Consider the following 21,338-nt stretch of genomic DNA (forward strand, 5'->3'; position numbering starts at 1 on the left):
TTAGTAAAAAAAAAAAAACAAAAAAAAAACAAAAAAAACCCAAAACACACCAAAGCAAAGGTTCAGAGTATTCTTTAAATGCAAGTGTTAAATCCCTTCGTGAAAATTTCCTAATTCTTGGCTGGTGAAAAAGGGAAGGAAACCTACTTCCTAAACTCACTATCACAGCTGCATAATATACCATCCTACCCTGCGACAGCAGGGCTGGACCAGACAACCTCTTTGGGTTCTGGTCACTCCACAGCCCTGCAAATGTGCATGCACATGCCAATTCCACTCCTCTTGATGCCACTGTATGTACATTTATGTCAAAGTATCCTGTTAAGGGGAGGTTGCTGGCATTAAACAAAGCTGTGCACAAAGTTTGGGTCAAGCTGACCCACCCTCTCAAGTCATTAGATGAGACACCTTCTCAAGTACCTACCACCTCAAGTCGTCAAAACTGATGAATGAAAGGACTTCTAATCAAGGGACTCGACCTTGAGAAACAAAGAGCAGATAATGATAAGAATACCCATCATGTAAATTATGCAGAAAGAAGACAAAGGTACTTGCGATAGTGGGAGATTGTGACCTCCAACTCGATACCCACACCCACCCCACAAGAGGGCAAACCTTTGCTTGGGGAGCATGGGTAGTTGGTAAAAAACTCCAATAGCGAGCGCACTAGTTTGCATTAGAAGTGAGAAACTTGTAACCAAACCTGTACGTAACTGAATATGTAACGTACTATGAATATGCAAGTACTCTACTGTATATAATGTGTACCCTTGAGTAGCTTGGTGTACTGCATGCTCCCAGCACTGTAATAAAGAATGCCTGCCTTCTAAAACTTCAAGTCTTTGAGGGTTTTTCTCTGTGACTGACTTTAAAGTATCACTCTACTACTATCATGGGGTTTCTAAAAAATACTTATGTGTATTTTTTTTTTTTTTGTCTGCCAACAGCTTTTCCAAACTTGCTAATCTCACTACAGTGTCTGCTGCCCGAAACATGAATAAAGAGGGCCAACCTTATCACATCTGCTGCCTCTGCTTGACAAAAACCACACAAGTAGGGCATGCAACAAGTCTACATGAGCTTTTATGGACAGTTTTCTTCCCCACCACAAAGGTTGGAAGTTAAAAAAACCAAAACAACCACCTCTAAACTAAAAATATTTTCACAGTTTTTCAACGCTCCCACCATAAGAAAAGTGGGTTTCTTGCCACTGAGGGGTAATTTGAGTTTATAGACCTTCATAGGAGAGTCTTTCCATTCATAAGACAATTATCTTGTTCTCAACTTTTTGCAAACACTAGCTGCAACGAGAAACCAAGGATTGGTACATCAACTCTAAATAATGTACAGTTTAATATACTATAAATCTCAGTAGTATCTTCAAGTGCTAACATGAACCTGTCAATAACCTATTGTCACCTGCTGTCAAAAGGATCCGTACAAGTATTTCATTATGGTTCTTTCCACTTTTCCAAATATTCATATCACTGTCTCACGCAATCAGATGCTGAGATGGAATTCGCTTACTCCAGGTGCCAAAGGGAATCAACATCTTGAGTGAGTCAGCCCATTATCCAGCTTTCACTTTAATGCCAAAGTGAACTGTTTCAACAGGTTCCAGGTTACACATAACAATGCACCTTCAAGCAGAGAGTGAGGCAGACTGGAGTAAATGGAGAGGAACACACAAGGGAACCTTTCCCCAGCTGAGAAACATAAACGGATAAACACATTCAAGTGTTCTGCAGAATGCAGCTGGGGCACACCACACACAAGCAAGACTGTAGCATCAAAGCAAAGCAGCTACACGCTCACAAGAAGTCTTGAACTACCTGGTGATGATCTAGTATCTCCCATGGCTGCCAGTCAGTTGGCCTTTCTTCATAAGTGTCATTTCAGAAGCTACTAAGAGCCCAGAACTGCTCTACCTGCCCATTTATGCAGCCACAAAGTCCCACAAGCCTGTATACTTCCTTTTGCGGCAAGATTCCCCAGGGCCCCATATGGTAGGTAGTGTAATCATCATGTCAACTTCTTCAAAGCAAGTTAACTGAGCATAATTGTGTCTACAAAATGAAAAAAACATCCTGAAAAACACATGCCCTGGCATGGGGGGAAAAAAACCCAAAATACAACCCATCACAGATTGTAGTTTTACATTAAGAATTTTATGTGAGCAAAACGGTAATTTGGCAGAGATGTTTCTTTGCATAACACCTGAATTTTCCACACGAGTATCTAATAGCAGCTTTGCATTAAGAGCAATGGCTATAAAATCAGCCACAAAAAGCATTCGGCAGCTTTATACCACAACTTAGACCAGACACGCATTTCACACCCATCCTGCGCATGCATCCCATCCCTGGGGAGCACCTCTCAGGCCGGACTGCGCACAAACGCGGCCTAATTCTTCCCCCAGATCTCACGTATATTGTAAGAGTCAACTAAAATCCCACCAGTCCTCTGCGCCTCCAGCTGCTCTGGCTGCCCGTCCATCCCCGGACAGACTCCTCAGTCATATCACCGCTCCCCACCCCCTAAGGCGGCGGGAAACACCCGCCCAATGCGCCAGCCAGGCCAAGGCGCTCCAGGATGCCGACGTGTTTGGAGAAGCGACGTTTCAACCGAGGCAGGAGCAGAGCCACTACCGTCCGGCTGCCGCTGCCCCGCGCACGGCTCCTGCCATTGCTACCAACAGGGAGATGCCGAAGGAGAAGAGCAGAACGGAAGAGCCAAGCAGAAAGCCGGAACCACGGGCGCCCCGAGATAACACGGAAGCCGCCGGTAGGGACAGCCCCGGGATGGCCGTTACATAACAATCGCGGCGCGAAGGCCCCCCCACAGCACCGCCACCGTCCTTCAGCCCCTTGGCAAGGCGGCGACTCCCGGGAACGTGCGCAACCCCACCCGCCCCTCACCAGCAGCTGCATCTCGGCTTGAACGGCAGGCACCTGGAACCGGTCTATCTCCTCCATCATGATGGTGGAGGCAAGGCAGGAAGAAAGAAGAGCAAACGCAGTGAAACTCCTCAAGCGCCGAAAGACGACAACGACGACACCACCTACCACAAGTTCTACCTCATCCTCGCCGCCGAAGTGACTCAGCCGCGCCACTTCCGGGCCCGGTCGCTCCGCCCTATGTTTTCATATTCATGAAGAGGGTGAGGCCTCTGGCAATAATACCAAAGGCCAGATGCTCGGTCCCCCGCGGCACTCGCCCTACTGCTACCAGGACGTACCATTCCCTCCCTCGGGGGGAGCTGGGACACTTCGGTAGGAGGTGGGAAGTGGGAGGAAAGGAAAAGCCAGCGCCGTCGGCGTTCTGCGGCCGAATTAACCGCACACCGCTTCCGGCGCGTTCCCGTGGTTGCCGCTATCAACTTCCGGACAGTGGTTGGCTGGGAGGGTGCGAAGTTGTCAGGAGCGACTGGTGGCGGGGAGCTGCTGCGGAAGCCGCCATGTCAGCCAAAGTGGGCGACAGGCACCAGGCACCAGCAGGTAAGGGTTTGTCCCAAGCGGACATCGTAGCATGTTGGGAGAGGGGTCCGCCGGAGTCAAGAGACTACTCAATATGAGTTATGCATCTTGCTCAATTTTATTGGCTTCTAAACATTTCTTATATAGCCTCAATGCACAAGCATGTTCCCAAAGCAAACATATAATTAGTTATTAGCCCCGAAGCACGCGCTGCTCACACACCACTATTTATCATGATTGGAACAAGCATTCTGTCCATGCAGCTATTTGCGTTAGCTATGTTTTAGCCTTGTGGTTTGTTACTCCTTCTGTTACCGAAATCTCGGAATGAAGAACTTATCGACACCAATGTGATGTAGATAAGCAGACACTTCTTTATTAACGGCCGGGTGCGTGAGCGAGTCCTCTCACGATCAACGCACACCAAGTCTCAAAATCAGACACATACAAAATAGAACATACTCATTCATATTCATTAAATATTCATGCATAATCATAATATTTCCAGTAAATCATTAACATACTCTCCTCCTATATCCGATTCTGCGCAGTAAAGGTTAGAAAGGTCTAGAAATGGGTCTGGGGTACGATTTGGGTAGGTGGTATGTGAGTCGGTGGTCGCGATCTCCCCCTGCCGGAATTACCTTTTACTAAAGTTCACGGTTTCTTGGCAGGCAACTGCAAGCTGTTCCAGTCGACTCTTCCCAATTTCCATTAATCTCATATTCTGACATCTCAATACACTTTCTACATCAGAAGACTGGTCAGATACAAAGAAACCTTTCAAACCCTAAATTATTACCTAAGTTTCAACAATGATTCCAGCCCATTCTTCTGGCCTTGGTACAGGATGTACAGAGGGTCTCATAGCAGCTTTTACTGAGCAATTATAAGTTTCCTCAAAATATATTTTTATCCTTCTATATTTCTATTCTATAAAATAATTCTATAAAATCAAATAATCAATCAAATAAAGTCAATCAATCTTAACTTATTAACAAATCGATAACACAGGTCAGGAATCCATGTTTGCAGAATATCAGACGTAATAAGCCATGTTTAACTGAATTCTGTGTTTCTTGCTTGAAAAGGAAAACCTGTTGAAGTGACAACAAAACAAAGCAGATACTCCATTAACTTTTACTTCCTGATGCCTTTTCTGGAGCGAGAATTTTTCCTTGCAGCCTAACACATCTTTTACCTGATTTGCAAATTACCGAGTGCTTGAGACATAGAGGTGTTTAGTAGGAGGTGACCAGGCACTCAGCATTGCACTAGACTAAGGGTTGATATGTGGGAAACAGCCCGTCCAGTTCCATATCCGCAACTGACTGTGGATCCCAAAGTTTGTATACATATATTTAATTACTGCTGTAAAGCAACTGCTGTAAAGTTTCCTCAAAATATATTTTTATCCTTCTATATTTCTATTCTATAAAATAATTCTATAAAATCAAATAATCAATCCAATAAAGTCAATCAATCTTAACTTATTAACAAATCGATAACACCTCTATCTACATTCCGTTCTCTATGTCCCTTGGCCTTGCACATGTCCTCCCTAACAGCTGCAGCTGGTTACAGCCACGGCCTGTTATTACAATAAAGTTACTTGGTCTTAGGATTCAAGAATAGATCAAGGCCACTTTCTTGTTAACTTCAGCGCAATAACTTCAGCACAATTCTAATTCCAGGCCTGGATTGTGCAGACCCTCAGGGATTCCATGGCCACGCTTCTGCAGCCATTCTTCTACAGTAGCAGGGCGGCTCCACACTCCTGTGTGATAGCGCCTTGGTGACGTCACCCCCGAATGGCATCACTGCGGTGCCTCGAGCTGTGGGGCGATAGAGGTAGCGTCGCTCTGTGGCCCCGCTCTGGCTCTGCCACCCTCAGCCCCTGCTCTGAGTGGGTGCCACAGTGTCACCCAAAATGGCATCGCTATTCCCAGCACTACCACACTTTACATCACCATGCATAGCCCAGCTCGTTTCCTTCCAGGATGCCCCGCAGAGCTGTAACCCTGCAGGGCTGGGTGGGACATAAGGGTTCAGCACAGCCCCTCCTTGGTACTGCTTGCCTTGTGGTTACATCACGTTGCCCCTGCACTGAGGTGTCATCACCCTGCCAGTGACACCCTGCATGTTCTGTGGCACTTCTATGCATTGCCACCCTACTCAAGGCAAAGCAGCATGTCCCAAAGCTGCAGCACCCCACATTGTGTCACTGTAGTGTTGCATCCCTGGGAAACTACAAAGGTCTTTGGACATCATTATGTCGTGCCATTTTGTCACTGTTACAGTGTGTGACACTTCTCTTCCAGGGCAGGTTTTAATGCACTTGAGATGTCCCCAGTCTGTCAGAGAACCTTTAAGGGATGCTGAATTGACAGGTTGAAATCCCTGTTTTTAAAAAGTTTTAAAAAAATGCTTTAAATTATAATTACCTATAGCTTTTATCACTTTCCTTTTTGTTTTACTGTTTGGTCTTCTCTCAGTTCAGACAATGAAGTGAGGTCACTGCTAATCTTTGTGGCCCTACCCCTACTCTGGGAGCAGCAGCGCGCGTGGATCTGTGTCTATGACACCTCACTGTCTGCCTTTGGGCTCTGCATGGGCATCCTCTCACAGGATGAAGGGCTCAGTCAGATTCATTCCTGGATCTCATCTACTACTGGAGTTTCAAAGTGTTTAATTTAAAAGCAGAAGCTGACCTGGCAGATAAAACCTTTTTCATAACAAGTTTAGGTCAGTCCCAATGTATTTGATTTTTAGGGTGGGGAAAGAGAGTTAGCATAGGTGGCCCAGAAGTGACTGAGAACAAGCAGCCTGCTTCCTCAGTCCAAAACACATGCCAGAAAGCCATAACTGACCAAGGAATGCAGAAGGAAAAAAAGAGGGACTGATGTGATGGTTCAGAGCTGTGAGGTGGTAGCTGAGATCCCTGGACAATCCCAGTGGTCTGTGAGGGAATCCAGACAGCAGGAGCTCTTTCAACAATGAGGGAACAGCAACCCTTCCTGATCAACTGATTCCCATCTAGTTACCCAAGGGTGATTCATCTGGACTCTGGTTTATCCACGCTAGAGCTGTATAGACTCTGTACAGATCTATGCGACTTCTGAAGCCTGAGCTAATAAACCCTAAGTGTGAGCTGACTCTGCAGAGCCAGATCAGATTTCCCTGTTCCTGCAACCAAGGGTTGGAGCCTAAAAACCAGAAGTATTGAAATAGTTGTGCATGGGCCTGATGTCTCTGGGAGCCATCTGGGTATTTCTGCACACGTGATATAAGGGCTTGTGGACTTTAGAGTAGGCAAGAATAAAAGAGAGGATCACCGTGGTGTTCCTAATACACAGCATTTGGGGAATTTTGAGAAGATGCGGAATTATGTAAATGCATAAGCCAACATCCCTAAATTAGACTGAAGGGAATGGAAGAATTAGATTCTCAGCTCTCCTGAAAATGAGGTCTTGAGTATGACAAGTGGGACACCCAGAAGTGTAGTATTCCTTAAAAACACTGACCTGTGTGGCATGTACAAGAACATGCAGGAAGTTGTTGATAGGGCAGGGAACAGCACCCTGTTAGCCCTGTGTAAGTCCCATGTGTGATCCTGGATGGTGAGAGGGTGGCCAATGACTTTGAGATTTATAAAAGCAGTTATTTCAGACATGGTTATCTATTATAGGTATGCTATTGGAGGTATTGGTTCCAAACTTCCATGTCTTCGCTTTGTGGCTCAAGGAAAACACCTTGACTGAGCAGTGGAGAGCACCCTGTGCTGCTGTGAACCTCTGTGGCTGAAACTGCCCCAAGGAGAAGCAAGATTTGGCTATGGTTTCTTAACTGACATTGCATAAACTTATTTGCATTTACAGTGCATAAAACCAGACCGGCTGGACTTATTATTTAGGGTCAACTCCACTGTCAGCAACTATAGAGGATGGAGACAGTGGGTTGTTTGACAGTGACAATGTACAGCTATGACTTTGCTTTGACTATGTGCAGCTGTGATCCTACAGCAAAGAGGAAAATAACTTTGAGGGAGTATGAGAAGAAAACCTGGATGAAACAGAAACAAAGGAATGTGATCTAACCTCTAGAAGATAAGGAAACAGCGTGAACAGTGTTGGGGTCTGCAGACAAGTTAGTTGACTTCAAAGACTTAGCCGTGTACCTTTAAGACAGCCACAAATTGTCAGGTATGTAAACAGGATGTGAAGAACCCGAACTTAGAACCGCAGCATACGGGCACCTACAGCAACAGCAAATAGCAAGCAAGAAGAAGGACACAAAAACCTATCAGAGTCTGACACATGTACTGTCTAAGAGTATATATTTGTATAAACAATAAAGGCCGTTTTGTCTGAACCCAGCCACGCAGACATAGTGTTTCTTTTCAGTCCGCCTCAACCTGCGTCACCACAGAGTGATGACTGGAAGCATACTAAGGGCATAAAAGAAGGTAAAGCTCTTCATATCTTCATGGTAAACTGTAAATGATGTATTAGTTGCATTCATACAGAAGCTTCCAGTTTATAAGCATACATATTACTGACACCAGCTTCAGGCTGATAGAAGGTTTAAGGGCGCTGCCCCCCCCCCCCCCCCCCCCCCGCCCCCTGGTGTGTTTTAGATGAGAACATGTGCACAAGTTGCATATATTTTGTGTAGCTAAAGAAAAGGCCAGGTTAGATGGAGCTTTGAGCAACCTGATCTAGTGGAATGTGTCCTTGCCCATGGCAGGGGGTTTTGAACTAGATCAGGGGTCCTCAAACTATGGCCCGTGGGCTGGATACGGCCCCCCAGGGTCCTCAATCCGGCCCTCTGGTATTTACAGACACCCCCCGCCCCCCCCCCCCCCCCCCCGGGGGTTGGGGGGGGGAAACCAAGCAGCCGCAGATGACCTCCTGCCACTTCATCCACGCGCCAGCCCCCTGTTTAAAAAGTTTGAGGACCCCTAAACTAGATGATCTTTAAGGTCCCTTCCAACCCAAACCATTCTATGATTCTAAAAAATGTAGCTTTTTTAAAACATTTGCTATCTTGATTTTTATATTTGCGGTGGAAGTACTATGCCTCAGTCATGGTGTTAGAAAGGAGTGGCATGATTCTGTATATTAAAAAAAATACCTGCACATTTACTATTAAGCTATTTAAAACTGGCTAAGCATGCAACGAGTTCGTTATCCAAACTACATCCAGTAATGAGATGCAGAAGTGTTGCTTGTGTTTCAACTTCGTAGATTAAAGGTAAATATAGGTTTAAAGTATTGTCATCCCTAACTGTAAGGGCTGCACAGTCACGCCTCTCCCTTACATACAGTGCAACTCTCCCACCTCACCTGCCCTGCCTATCCCTCCTGAACAGCCTGTAGCCCTCCATCCCAGCTCTCCAATCATGGGACTCATTCCACCAAGTCTCACTAATACCAATGACATCAGAGCTCTGGGAGCTGACCAACGCTTCCAGTTCATCCTGTTTGTCTCTCACACTGCATGTGTTGGCGCACAAGCATTTCAGATGTGCTCCTATGTCCTCAGTGCTCCCTGGAGCAGCATAAATGTACTAATTTGATTTTAGTGGGAGCCTGGGGTGGGGGTGGAATAGGGTTAAAAACTAGTATCTGATGCTAGATGCTGTTCCTGAAAAAAAATCAAAGGGGAGATTTTATTTTTTCCCCTCCCCCTGCCTTCCCCTCGGGACTGCCAGTGGAGGCCCAAAGGGAAGGGCTTCCTACTCCTGCTCCCCTGGCGAAGTCTCAGCACCATCCGCCTGCTTATCTCTGCGAACAGCCCTCCTGCGTGCACCGCCCTTCCTTTCCTGGGTGCACAACATCCAAGAGTTTAAAATAAAAAGGCACGTACACACCACTTGGCAGCGGGGTTATAACAGTTGATGGCACGGCTCCTTCTCGGCAATAGCCGGGGGAAGGAGGCAGGGCTGTTGCTGGTTGCCGATCATGGGCTGCTGCCCAATGGGGGTGGGCGCAGGGAGCGTGCTATGCGTCGTGGCGTCATGTCGGCTGTGCCTAGGGCAGATGGGAGAGGAAGGGGCTGAGATGGTCATGGCTTCGTCTGTCGTGAGGGCTACGGTGCGGGCCGTGAGTAAGAGGAAGATCCAGGCTACCCGCGCTGCCCTCACCCTGGTCAGTGCTGGAGACGTGGCGGGCTCCACCCTGCCCCATGGGATGCCGGTCACAGGCCTCTCTGATCTGTGCCTTTGTCCTGAGAGCGGGCCTTAGAACTGTGCCACGGGCAGGGCAGGGTTGAAGGGTTTCCCTCAGCCTGACTCTCTGTCCGCCCCGAGACAAATGCTACGCTGAGGCCTCTAGGCTGCTAGTGGCAGTGGGACGGCGTGGGCCGTGCTGTCGAGCCTCTGTACGTGGCTGGCGGTGCTGCACGACTGGCCCAGCAGCAGGCGAACCTGCGCCCGGCACTTCTGAGCGATGTCTCTGTGTAGGGCCGTAGTTGCCATCTGCGCGCTGGCGTTGGGATTTGGTCGCTAGGAAGGGACTACAAGGAAGCGGAAAGGACTTATTCCCACTTGTGAGCTTGCCGGGGGCATTTGTGCTCCCAGTGAGGAGAAGACTCTGGTGTTTCCTCATCTGCACCTGTGTAGAGACAATGCTTGGGGAAAGCGGGTTTGTCTCGGGTCTCTGGCCTGATAACTGCTGGCAGGCAGTGGGGAAAGGGGGAAAGACCGGTGCACAGTCACTCTAAGAAGTATATTTATTCTGAAGAATGGAAATTCAGTACAGAAACTGGCAAGTAGGTTGCCTGTGTTAATTGAGAAAGCGGATTTACTAGTTGTGGCAGTATTGTAGAGGCCGTATGTACAGTTGGGAAGGCTTACTCCAGAGGGAGGTGCAGCCCTCTGCGTTGATGGGGGCAGACTAAGTATGTCTATAGTTCAGTCAGGGCAGGTAATTCCTGTATTGTAGTGATCTTGTAGCAACTGAACATTAGCTATTAGCACTAACTAGAAAAGGTATTCTAATGTAAACCTAGTAGAAGTTTTCTTTGTGTGTTTGAATCTGCTAGTAATACAAGCTTCACCTTACTCAATATCTTGGAAACTTGTAAGCATGTAAGGGGGGCTTTTTCATGTATATTTTGTGTATGTAGTCTTGCATTTCTGCAGCAACTAGATAGATCTATGTGAACTATGAGTTTATCTTCTGTAAAGTCATAGTTCCCCCCATAAGTTAATGGGAGCAGAAGGGAATAAACATTTCTGTGCCTGGCTGATTTTTTTTTTTCTGTAATGCATATATGACGACATTTTTACTAGAACAGAACTGTTTAATTGAGCTGTAGTAATTTTGCAGTATGTTTCTTGAGGCATTGGTTTCAACTAGAAGAAAGGCTAGTTGACAGTGTCCGATGGTTGGTGCTGTCGGTGGACTCTGCGGATAGGAGACAAAACTTAATTGTGCAATCAAATGTTGTCTTAGTTTACAAAAGTAACTTTTTATTTGCAGTGTGTGACTTGCATGTATTACAAAGTGTGTAACGTACTTGAATTTTAATTTATTTTTTTTAAACTAAAGTCAAGCGTATGCATTTATCTGTCTTTCAGACCCCATCGGCTGCTCAGAAGATAAAACACCTTCTTAAAGATAAACCTGAGCATGTAAGTGCAAACAGGGCTATCTTGCAGATTATACTAAGGTATTGGCACTGCTGGTTATTATGAAGCATTTCTGGCTAACCTAGCATCTTGAAATAAACACTTAAAAAACTTGGAGATGATGGTGTCTTGTTTTGGATGAGACTGTGTAAGTTTATCTATTGAGCTTCATTTCTATATAAAGTAAAATGCAGAAAATAATGGACTGTAATGACCTTTCACTGTACAGTTACTTTTGAGATGGGCAAAACTGAAGGGGGGGGGGAGCCACCTTAAGCTTGAAAAATATTTCTAAGCCATATTTTAATCAACTATTCTAGTATGGCATAGTGGTGACTTCTGGTAGGGCTAGAGATCTTCAGCTGTTGATACTAAGATGTTATTAATTTCTTGAAGGCTTTCTGGTTTTGAAATAGATAATAATGTTAGATCCATACCCTTTGGAAAAGGTATAATTCTTAGGAAATTTGCCAGACAATGTCTTTTTTTGTAAAATAATTGGTGTTTCAACAAATAGCTGATTGAGAATGTAATCTTCTCTTCTTGGGAAGAGTGCACAGTCTTGCTTTCTAACCATTATAAAAGCAAGCATTAGGCTTTCTTCTTTACAGCAAGTACTAGTTCAAGAAGACCATTTCCCTCAACTTTTGTATAAAACCCCATTGTTTCATTTGCTTCCTGCACATCTGCAACTAGCTAGACACTTAATTCTAATGTTTTAAACCATCCTAAAGAAGCCCAAAGCCTATAGCTTAGCAGATCAGTCATCCCCCTTGTTGTAAATGGTGTTCATGTTTTCCAACCCATTATTTCTAGCCCTTCTTGTAGAGGAGGGTATTTAGTCTGAAAAGAACAAGTGCTGTTTGTCTGAGATTCCACTTGTCATCAAGTGATGCATTTTGATATGTTTTTAATCATAACATTGGTTACATAGATTATTATACTTCTCAAATTATGTACTGAAAGCATTTGTGTGTGGAAAGGGGTATAGATACTTTTGGAAGATCCTTGTGCACAAATAATTTTCCAGTTCATTTTCAACAGCCTGTATCAACCTCTTCTACAGCCTTATCTCAGCTCTTGCATAGATGTTCTGTTTGATTTACAGGGTCATGTTAGATAATTGCAAATTATCCATTATCCACAAACATATTGACTAGGTTGGGCTTTAGTATTGATTAACACGGTAAATCAATAAGCTTACTTGCAAAAAGGAGAGGATTAAGTTTTAAGTGTGAATGGTAATGTGGATAATGAAGATCTTAAAGTAGTGTTTTCAGAACTTTGAAGTAGTAGATTTCTGATGGTCATTATAGGAGTTATGTAAAAATCTAGCAACTGCCCTTGGCTTGGCCTCACAACCTCATAATTATGTTACTCTCAACAATCTTAAAATAGTGCCTGAATTACCATCTGAATCCATTTCCATTTGAAGTCACAAAAAACATCTGTCTGAGGTTTGACTTTTATGAGATCAAACACCAAGGAGTGTCAACAGTTCATTACTTTGTTGAGGTTTTTTAATCCTTTGTTTTGTTTTGTTTTCAACATGCTTTAGGGCTTGGTCCACAGTAGCAAACATCTGATGTCTGCTTGGTAGTCAATTTTATATGAGGAAAAAATGTTACCTTTTAATCGATTAAACTAGTTTACTTCCCCCCCCCCCCCTTAGCACTGGCCTTGAGGCAAGGGAGAAGAAATGCCAGCTTTTTGTTGTTCTGCATGCTTTTTTATTTTGGTATTCAAGAATAAGTTAAAAAAAAATGTTTTATTTTAGGTAGGTGTGAAAGTAGGTGTTCGTACAAGAGGATGCAATGGACTTTCTTACACACTAGAATATACAAAGTCAAAGGGAGACTCTGATGAAGATGTAGTTCAAGATGGTGAGTTTCTGATGTAGTAAAGAAAAACTGCATGCGTGTGTGGGAAGAATAACCTAATTACAAGTTTGCCGAGGGACAGGTTAGGACTTCAAAGTAGCAAGTTATTGTAAGAGGTTCTAGTGCTCTGTTATAGGAGTTGTCACCTTGGTTTCTGTTGTGAGGATGTAGAAGTAATCAGTTAGCTAAATCTGCAGCTTTGTAGAGTGTGGATAACTGGCTAGCTGAAAAAGGTCACATAGACATAGTCCAGCTGGCTGGACAAAAATGCACATCGCACTCAGCTTATCTGAAGTAAAGCAAAAATACACTGTCCTTGGCTGTTTTTGTTACACAATAACAGGAAGATGGTGGTCGGTAAAGAATGTTGCAGGTGGGAACAGATAACTACAGAAGAGAAACTAGGGGCGGGCTTGGTATTTAGGCAACTAACCAATAATGAGCTTAACTTTTGTAATATGTATGAGCTAATTATAACAAGGCATAAAAGGTGACTGTAAGGGACAATAAACAAAGTCTGCTGATCACTCATATTGAGTGACTGTGTCTTCCCTCCGTCGCGACAGTAGAGGAAACAAGCAATATCCTCGGTCCAACCTTCATTCCATGCCCATGTTGGGATAAGTTGGAGTTCCCTATGATAACAACAAAAAAGCCTCTGTACTGGGTCAGAATAAATGCCCTAGCCCTTTATTCCTGTCTTTGGAGGCAGCCAATAGCAAATATCTGAGAGAATACAGAACAAGGCATGGACAGACGGATACCTTACTAATGTACCTAAAAGTACTTGACAAAGTAAAAGCTTTATTTGCAAAGTTTTCCCAACTATCTTCTATAGCTAGCCTTATAATCGACTTCTTTTTTTAAATGCCTTTATGCTTTTGATCTTGACGTTATTTTGTGACAATGCATTCTATAATTTTAATTAAGCATTATGTTTGAAACTGTTTTCTTAGGTTGGTATTGTGTGCTGGGTTGACCCTGGCTGGCTGCCAGGTGCCCACTAAGCTGCTCTATTACTCCCCCTCCTCAGCTGGACAGGGGAGAGAAAATATAATATAAAGCTTGTGGGTCGAGATAAGGACAGGGAGATCACTTGGCAATTACAGTCATGAGCAAAACTGACTCAACTTGGGGAAATTGGTTTAGTTTATTACCATTCAAATCAGAGTAGGATAATGAGAAATAAAATCAAAACCACCACCTCAACTTCACTCCCAATTTCTCTACTCCCTCCTCCCGAGTGGCACAGGGGGACAGGGAATGGGGTCAGTTCATCACACGTTGTTTCTGCCACTCCTTCCTCCTCACATTCTTCCCCTGCTCCAGCATGGGGTCCCTCCCACGGAGCACAGTCCTCCAGGAACTTCTCCAACATGGGTCCTTCCCACGGGCTGCAGTTCTTCATGAACTGTTCCAGCGTGGGTCCCATCCACAGGGTGCAGTCCTTCAGGAACAGACTGCTCCAGCGTGGGTGTCCCGTGTCCCGTCCCCCCGAGTTCACAAGTCCTGCCAGCAAACCTGCTTCAGTGCAGGCTTCCCACAGGTCCCAGCCTCCTTCAGGCATCCATCTGCTTCGGCGTGGGGTCCTCCACGGGCTGTAGATGGATATCTGTTCCACTGTGGACCTGCATGGGCTGCAGAGGAATCTCTGCTCCGGCGCCTGGAGCACCTCCTCCCACTCCTCCTTCACTGACCTTGGTGTCTGCAGAGTTGTTTCTCTCGTATATTCTCACTCCTCTCTCTAGCTGAAGTTGCTGGGTTGTTCGTTGTTTGGTTTTTTTTTCTTCTCCCCTCTTATTAAATATGTTATCACAGAGGTGCTACCACTGTCTCTGATTGGCTCGGCCTTGGCCAGCGGCAGGTCCGTCTTGGGGCTGGCTGGCATTGGTTCCATGGGACTTAGGGGAAGCTTCTGGCATCTTCTCGCAGAAGCCACCCCTGTAGCCCCCCTCCTGCTACCAAAACCTTGCCACGCAAACCCACTACAGCTTGCTGCCCGATAATTTCACTGAGTAGTCCCGTTGTAGGTCTATTGTTAAAGTACTGAAAGTTCCATACATCTTTCCAATTTTTATGGAACCTTCCCTTGGTGATATTTTTGTCAAGCATGAATTTTTAGGAAGGCATAATAATGTTTGTTTTGGCTTCTGTTCTTCTAAAATTTGCTAAATTTTTTTATACGTTATTGAACTGTGCTGCGTTTGCATCCAGAAAGATTACTTTTCAGCTGGTGGCAAAGTAGGAGATTTGAATAAGAGTAGGATATCACAGTTACTTTCTTACAGAAGCTATGCTGCTTGGCAGAGCTCAAATTCCAGCTGCCTTGAAAATATCTGTGACCAAATCTTAATATTTATTTTTTTTAGGTAACTTTTTTTTAAGATAACTTTTTAAGGAGCTTCAGCAAATGACTAAATTGAAATGGAGTAGATGAGATCAGGACTGCCACCTAATTTTGCAGGTGCTTCTTGACTTCAGATTTAGCTGGATCCTAGAGTTGCCTCTTCTTGCCTCCAGAGCTGCTCTGGCTTTACAGGGCTGAAAACACACTTTTCAGAAGGCAGTTCCTGGCTTGGTTCTTAAGGGAGATGACAGCAGTTTCCCTCAGTCACAACAGAGGCCTTAATCTCTGAAGCCAGATGATGTTTCAGTTGTGGCTGTGTCCCTTCTGTTTTACTTTGATTGCTTCTAGACAGTCTTCCACTGAAGGCTCTAACTTTTTATATAGCACAGTGAGCTGGTGGCTTTGGGTACCAACCCAATTCTCCTGGCTTTTAGTTAGCAAGTGCTGATGCTTAATACAGAATTGTGATTCTGCTTCAGGGTTCAGGTTCTCTCTCATTAGATTTAGCCTTCCCTGTGTATTACTGTCCAGGTTGACCAAGGAAAATGTGCTTAGATGCCCACAGACTTGACTTGTTTTACTAAAGTGTTCCATCTCAACTTCTACTATGATGAAACAGCTTTCCAGCACCCTCCTATAACTTAATGAGTTCTTGTCGCTGCTACTGACACTATTTTTAAACTTTTATTTTTATTATTTCCTAGTCTTATGGACAGCTAAAGCAGTCTATTCATACTAACCACTTTATACCATACTTGCAGTTTTAAAGTTCAATAACTTTCCAGGCTGGTAGATACTTTGCATACTTTAGAAAAAGGAGATCTTTCTAGTTCTGCAGATGAACTGCTAATTCTTACACCTTAAAGGTTATGATATCTTCAAAAGTTCGCACAGCTACCTTGGTATAGAATTCAATATTGCTAATAATTCATGTAGATCTAATAATGTTGGCAGAGCAAAGGACATTCCTTATGAGAGAAGGGTTCTTCGGTGGTTTTTTTTTTTTTAGGAATGCATAGGCTTTAAGAACAGTAGAAGAAAGTGGGTTACTGAATATAATGCATGGGAAAGGAAGTATCAAAGCTGAGACCCACATCCAAGTTCTACAACTGATTGCTCTGGGTATCGTGATTTTAAATCTGAATGAAAATAAATGCGCACATATACACAAATACCAGCACTAGACTGTTGCTAGAATTTTGTAGCTAGAGTTTGGGGGGGGGGGGGGGGGGGGGGGGGGGAAGGAAGAAAAAAAGTGCCATATCTTAGGCTAGGGAAAATGAGTTCTATTAACATATTTTTGTATTTGGCTTCCACTTTTATCACTGGTTGGAACAACATTTCAAAGTAAATGATGAACGGTTTTGCTGTACGTAATTTTTTTTTTCTTTGTTGTCTTTAAGGGATTAGAATCTTTATTGAGAAGAAAGCACAGCTGACACTTCTAAGAACTGAAATGGACTATGTGGAAGACAAACTGTTCAGTGAATTTGTCTTCAGTAATCCAAACATCAAAGGAACATGTGGCTGTGGAGAAAGCTTTAACGTTTGAAATTTCAGGATGACTACTTTGACTTTGAAAGCCACAAAACACTTGCTGAATATGTGGCTTTCAAAAGCAAGTGCATTTTCTTCAGGTACTTAGGCTGTGCAGAGTGTGGATGCTATTAAGGAAAATAAGGTTAATTAATTTTGAAAATTTAAATTGTGTGTTAAATCCCTGCACTGATGTTTTTACACTGCAACTTGTGATTAATTGGAACCCAGAAGGTAAGAACATTAAGTGGTGTGGCACTTCTGTGTGTTCATGTACCGTGGAAATAAAGTCTCGCTTTTTTTTTCCTTTGCCACTTTCTTTGTCCACTCTACTTGCACTTCCCCATCCAAAAGCCTTCTGCAAGAGTATATTGGCTATTTATTCTGATTTGAGTTGGAAAACAACAACAAAAAACCCCAAACACTTCTATATTTGTGTGTGTTTAAATATGTATATATGCAGACACCCACTCTTCAGCTTCAAAGTTCACTATGATTATGTACATAAATAATTTGTTTTATTAGGTTTCTGCTGGTTTTATGTATAGACTTGTCTGGTGGTTTATTTTCCCATAAATCTAGGGAAGCCCAAAAAGCAGTTCATGTGCTACAGCTGTTGGGAAGGCAGGTGCAAGGCCAAGAAAGATAGGGAGCAGTATGGGAATATAGGGAGTAACAAACTACAAGGCTGAAGCATAGCAACGCAAATAGCTACATGGATAGAATGCTTATTTTAGTCATGATAGTTAGGGGTGTGAGAACAGCGTGCGCTTAGAGGCTAATAACCAATTATATTTCTGCTTTACGAATATGCATGTGTATCGAGTCTATATAAGTAGTGTTAGAAACTAATAAAGTTGAGCAAGATGCATAACTCGTATTGAGCGATTTCTTGACTCCGGCGAACCCTTCTTCCAACAATTGGCGCCGCGAACGACGGGAAAAATGGAAAAACTCTGCCTTTGCATTGTGACTGTGGGCTTTACGAATTGAGAGTCGCTAGAGAGGCGTTTGAGCAGGAAGGCGTCCGTAAGGAGTAAAGACGTCTGAATCCGGCAGTGAGCTCCTGCACGGATCCGCACCGGTAAGACCGTTTTTCCCTCGATAATGGAAAGGGAGGCGGCACTCACGCTATTATCTGATATTCTTGCTAAGCGAGAGGCTAGCGTGAGCACAAAGAAGCTCCATGATCTCTGTAGGTGGACGAATGAAAAAGGACACCTAAAAGACCCGCAATTGATGTTTAGTGTGACTGAGTGGCGAGAGATCGGGGATTCCCTTTGCGATGCGACCCTTAGTGGCAGCAAGTCGGCCAAGGACTTGGGGACTACCTGGCGGGAGGTCATGAACCATTTACGATCAATGGTTGCGGAGAAAAAAATGGCTGTGGCTGCGTCAGACCTCCTCGGTAGGGAAACCGAGTCGGAGTCTACCCGATTATTTGGTCAAGGCGCTCCGTCTGCAAAAGGCATAATTGTGCCTATTAAAAAATCTGCGACAGAGCTATTACAGCCGACACCATCTCCGGAGGGTGCCGCCGCAACAGGTGCTCCACGCCGACCTGAAAGCTACCGAGAGCCGCCCCCCGTGCTAGATGAGGAAGAGGGTACAAGTGCGGGTCCGAGAGCGCCTCTGAATGAAAGCGCAGAGTCCGATAAAGAAAATGAACCCACCCCTGTTGGGGCTCTTGCTGTATTGAATGATTATACTGAACTCTGAAGCAAGTGGAAAAATACTGAAGAAATAAGACGAGGTTGCGACCAGAACAGTGGAATGAAGAAAGAGGAACAAATTGCAGATGTTGGCACAAAACCAAGGCCAACGGGACGTGATAAGAGGAGCTGGGAAACCGCAGAAAAGAGCCTACGTGCCAGAACAAGCAGAAACAGAAATCTTCCCAGTAAACAATTGTTAACCAATCATATTATTATATGCTTGTAAAATAGCCAATCACATTATTGCACGCTTATAGAATGCCTTATAAAAGTTTACCTGGTTTGTACAATAAATGGATCAGATCTTGAACTCTGTGAGTATTTGAATCTGACTCCCGCTCGCCTGAAATGCCCGCAGCACACCCCAGCTGCCCCGATCCCCCGTCCCCGAACAAAACCCTCCGACCGGACCCTAAACCGCTTGCAGCAGCAATTGAACGAATGCCATCTGCCTACTGCCGGTCGTGATGTTCAAGTCCCGATATGTTGGAAACCTTTTGATTGGAAGTTTATGCAGCAGCTGCGACAAACTGTTACACAATATGATTTACAATCAGAACCAGCCAAGCACCTGCTGAATTATTTGTTTGACTCTGAAATCATGACACCCAGTGACTGTACTTCGCTAGCCAGATTGCTTCTTACACCAGCACAGTTCCCCGCACCCCACCAGCATGCCGTCAGTGCCCCGCGGCTCCCCCCGCTCGCCCGACCACCCACCGCCACGGATCCCCCCAGCTGCTGGCGAAAAGTGGAGTCCAGAGTTCGGTGTAGAGCTGCAGATCGCACCCCCGCCGGTGGTAAGACCATGTAGAGTAAATCGCGGCAGGACTCTACGCTAAATTCCTCTCTGTGAGAGGGGGGAGGGGCACTGTGGAAGACCACGACGAGTAAATCGCGACGGGGATTCTCCGCTGATACCCTTTCTGTGAAAGGGGAGAGCTCTGAGAAGACCGCGATGGAATTAGACGCGGCAATTAAACTGTTAACTGGCATCCTCCTTGGGAGAGGGGAGGGCGTTAAAGAGACAGAAGCGGAGTCCTTAGTTCGCTGGGCACAAAAAAAAAAAAATATATAAATAGCGGCAGCAGCCATAGAAGCGTTGGGGAGAGATGTGGTAGAAAGCCGGTGGAGCAGAAGGGTGATTCACCTAAGCCTTCTCTCTTGGCTACACTTTTCGGAGTTGGGCATACTATTCCTATGAAGGGTATGTCCGCCCCTGCGTGTTCAACAGTGCCGGAGCTTTTATATGACTGCGGACAAACCGAAAGTTACTCCTCGGGAGCCTGCTGTAACTGAGCCGAACCCGAAGAGGCTGCTGAGCCTCCTCAGGAGGGCGGGGTAGCGAGTCCTGCTGCACCAATCACGTCAGGGCTGGCAAAAGCGCCGTGCGATGAAGTATCCTCCTCGTCCTGAGACATCAGCTGACGAATTTGAGGAAGAAGGCGGGGAGAAACTTTGTGATAACAGTACAGAGAAATCCTTACAGGAGGAAATAGATAAATTAAGAAACCTGGTAAAGCGAGTTAAAATGAACCTGCCTACTACTTCAATACCTGTAATTCCTCCAGTTAGCCCAACTACCCCACCGATGCTGAACTCGAGAAAAGATCCAATTCTACAGCGCTGGTCTGGTGTTATTCGTGATTCCATTTTGGAGGGTGATTGGCAAGTGACCAGCTCATTAGCTTGTCCAGTATTGATTAATAATCATGATGCACGTAGCTGGGACATGATTTATGGAAGGTTAATGATCAGATTTTAGCGATGGGAGCGTTGCAACCGTTCCCATCCTGGTTACATGACACCGAAGCCAACAGTCCTGGAACTTGTTCACCAGAACAGTGGGCTGCCCTAGAAGTTGTGTCCCACAAAATTCAGACTGGCTGGTGACGTTATCTTTTTTGGTTTGTAATGTTGCCACTTCACCTTTTGCCCTTATTTTGCAATGGCAAAAGAAAAAGGGGGAAAATACGGCGATCGTTTTAGAGTGGTTGTTTTTGCCATTGCAACCCATGTTACCGAAATCTCGGAATGAAGAACTTATCAACACCAATGTGATGTAGATAAGCAGACACTTCTTTATTGACGGCCGGGTGCGTGAGCGAGTCCTCTCATGATCAACGCACACCAAGTCTCAAAATTAGACACCATATATAGAACTTATTCATACATATTCATTAAGTATTCATGCATAACCATGATATTTCCCGTAAATCATTAACATATTCTCCTCCTATAGTAAGAGCTATAAGTAGAGCTTAGAAAGGTCTAGAAATGGGTCTGGGGTACGATTTGGGTAGGTGGTATATGAGTCGGTGGTCGCAATCTCCCCCTGCCGGAATTACCTTTTACTGAAGTTCATGGTTTCTTGGCAGGTAACCACAAGCTGTTCCAGTCGACTCTCCCCAGTTTCCATTCATCTCATATTCTGACATTTCAATACACCTTCTACATACAGAAGACTGGTCAAATACAAAGAAACCTTTCAAACCCTAAATTTATTACCTAAGTTTTAACAATGGTTCTAGCCCATTCTTCTAGCCTTGGTACGGGATGTACAAAAGATCTCATAGCAGCTTTTACTGTGCAACTATAAGTTTCATTAAAATATATTTCTTATCCTTCTATATTTCTATTTTATAAAATAATTTTTATAAAATCAAATAATCAATCAAATAAAGTCAATCAATCTTAACTTATTAGCAAATCTATAACATTTCACCCCTTTGAAAGTGTTGAAAATCATTA

The 21,338-nt window shown here is 44.5% G+C and overlaps 2 protein-coding genes across 11 annotated transcripts in view; one reads left to right on the forward strand and one right to left on the reverse strand.

Moving 5' to 3' along the window:
- Nucleotides 1-3,343, reverse strand: part of LOC129782557 (protein FAM219A-like) — a 164,416-nt gene extending 161,073 nt beyond the window's left edge. For 5 of the 8 annotated variants that reach the window (XM_055792747.1, XM_055792745.1, XM_055792741.1 and 2 more), the window contains exon 1: nucleotides 2,919-3,232. In XM_055792747.1, coding sequence (XP_055648722.1) covers nucleotides 2,919-2,978 — 60 coding nt within the window. In that variant the 5' untranslated portion in view covers nucleotides 2,979-3,232. The other 3 variants (XM_055792742.1, XM_055792744.1, XM_055792743.1) reach the window with 3 other exon arrangements.
- A 5,867-nt stretch (nucleotides 3,344-9,210) lies between these two features.
- LOC129783081 (iron-sulfur cluster assembly 1 homolog, mitochondrial-like) lies at nucleotides 9,211-17,186 on the forward strand. 3 transcript variants are annotated; one of them, XM_055792750.1, is made up of 4 exons: nucleotides 9,211-9,571; nucleotides 11,059-11,112; nucleotides 12,887-12,992; nucleotides 16,740-17,186. In XM_055792750.1, the coding sequence occupies exons 1-4, from the start codon at nucleotides 9,440-9,442 to the stop codon at nucleotides 16,886-16,888; spliced, it is 441 nt and encodes a 146-aa protein (XP_055648725.1). In that variant the 5' UTR covers nucleotides 9,211-9,439; the 3' UTR covers nucleotides 16,889-17,186. The 3 variants fall into 3 exon arrangements, with proteins under 3 accessions (XP_055648725.1, XP_055648724.1, XP_055648723.1); XM_055792749.1 differs by having other exon boundaries at nucleotides 9,213-9,580; XM_055792748.1 differs by having other exon boundaries at nucleotides 9,338-9,625.
- The last annotated feature ends 4,152 nt before the right edge of the window (nucleotides 17,187-21,338 follow it).

This window comes from Falco peregrinus, chromosome W (assembly GCF_023634155.1).
Source record: "Falco peregrinus isolate bFalPer1 chromosome W, bFalPer1.pri, whole genome shotgun sequence".
Classification (NCBI taxonomy): domain Eukaryota; kingdom Metazoa; phylum Chordata; class Aves; order Falconiformes; family Falconidae; genus Falco; species Falco peregrinus.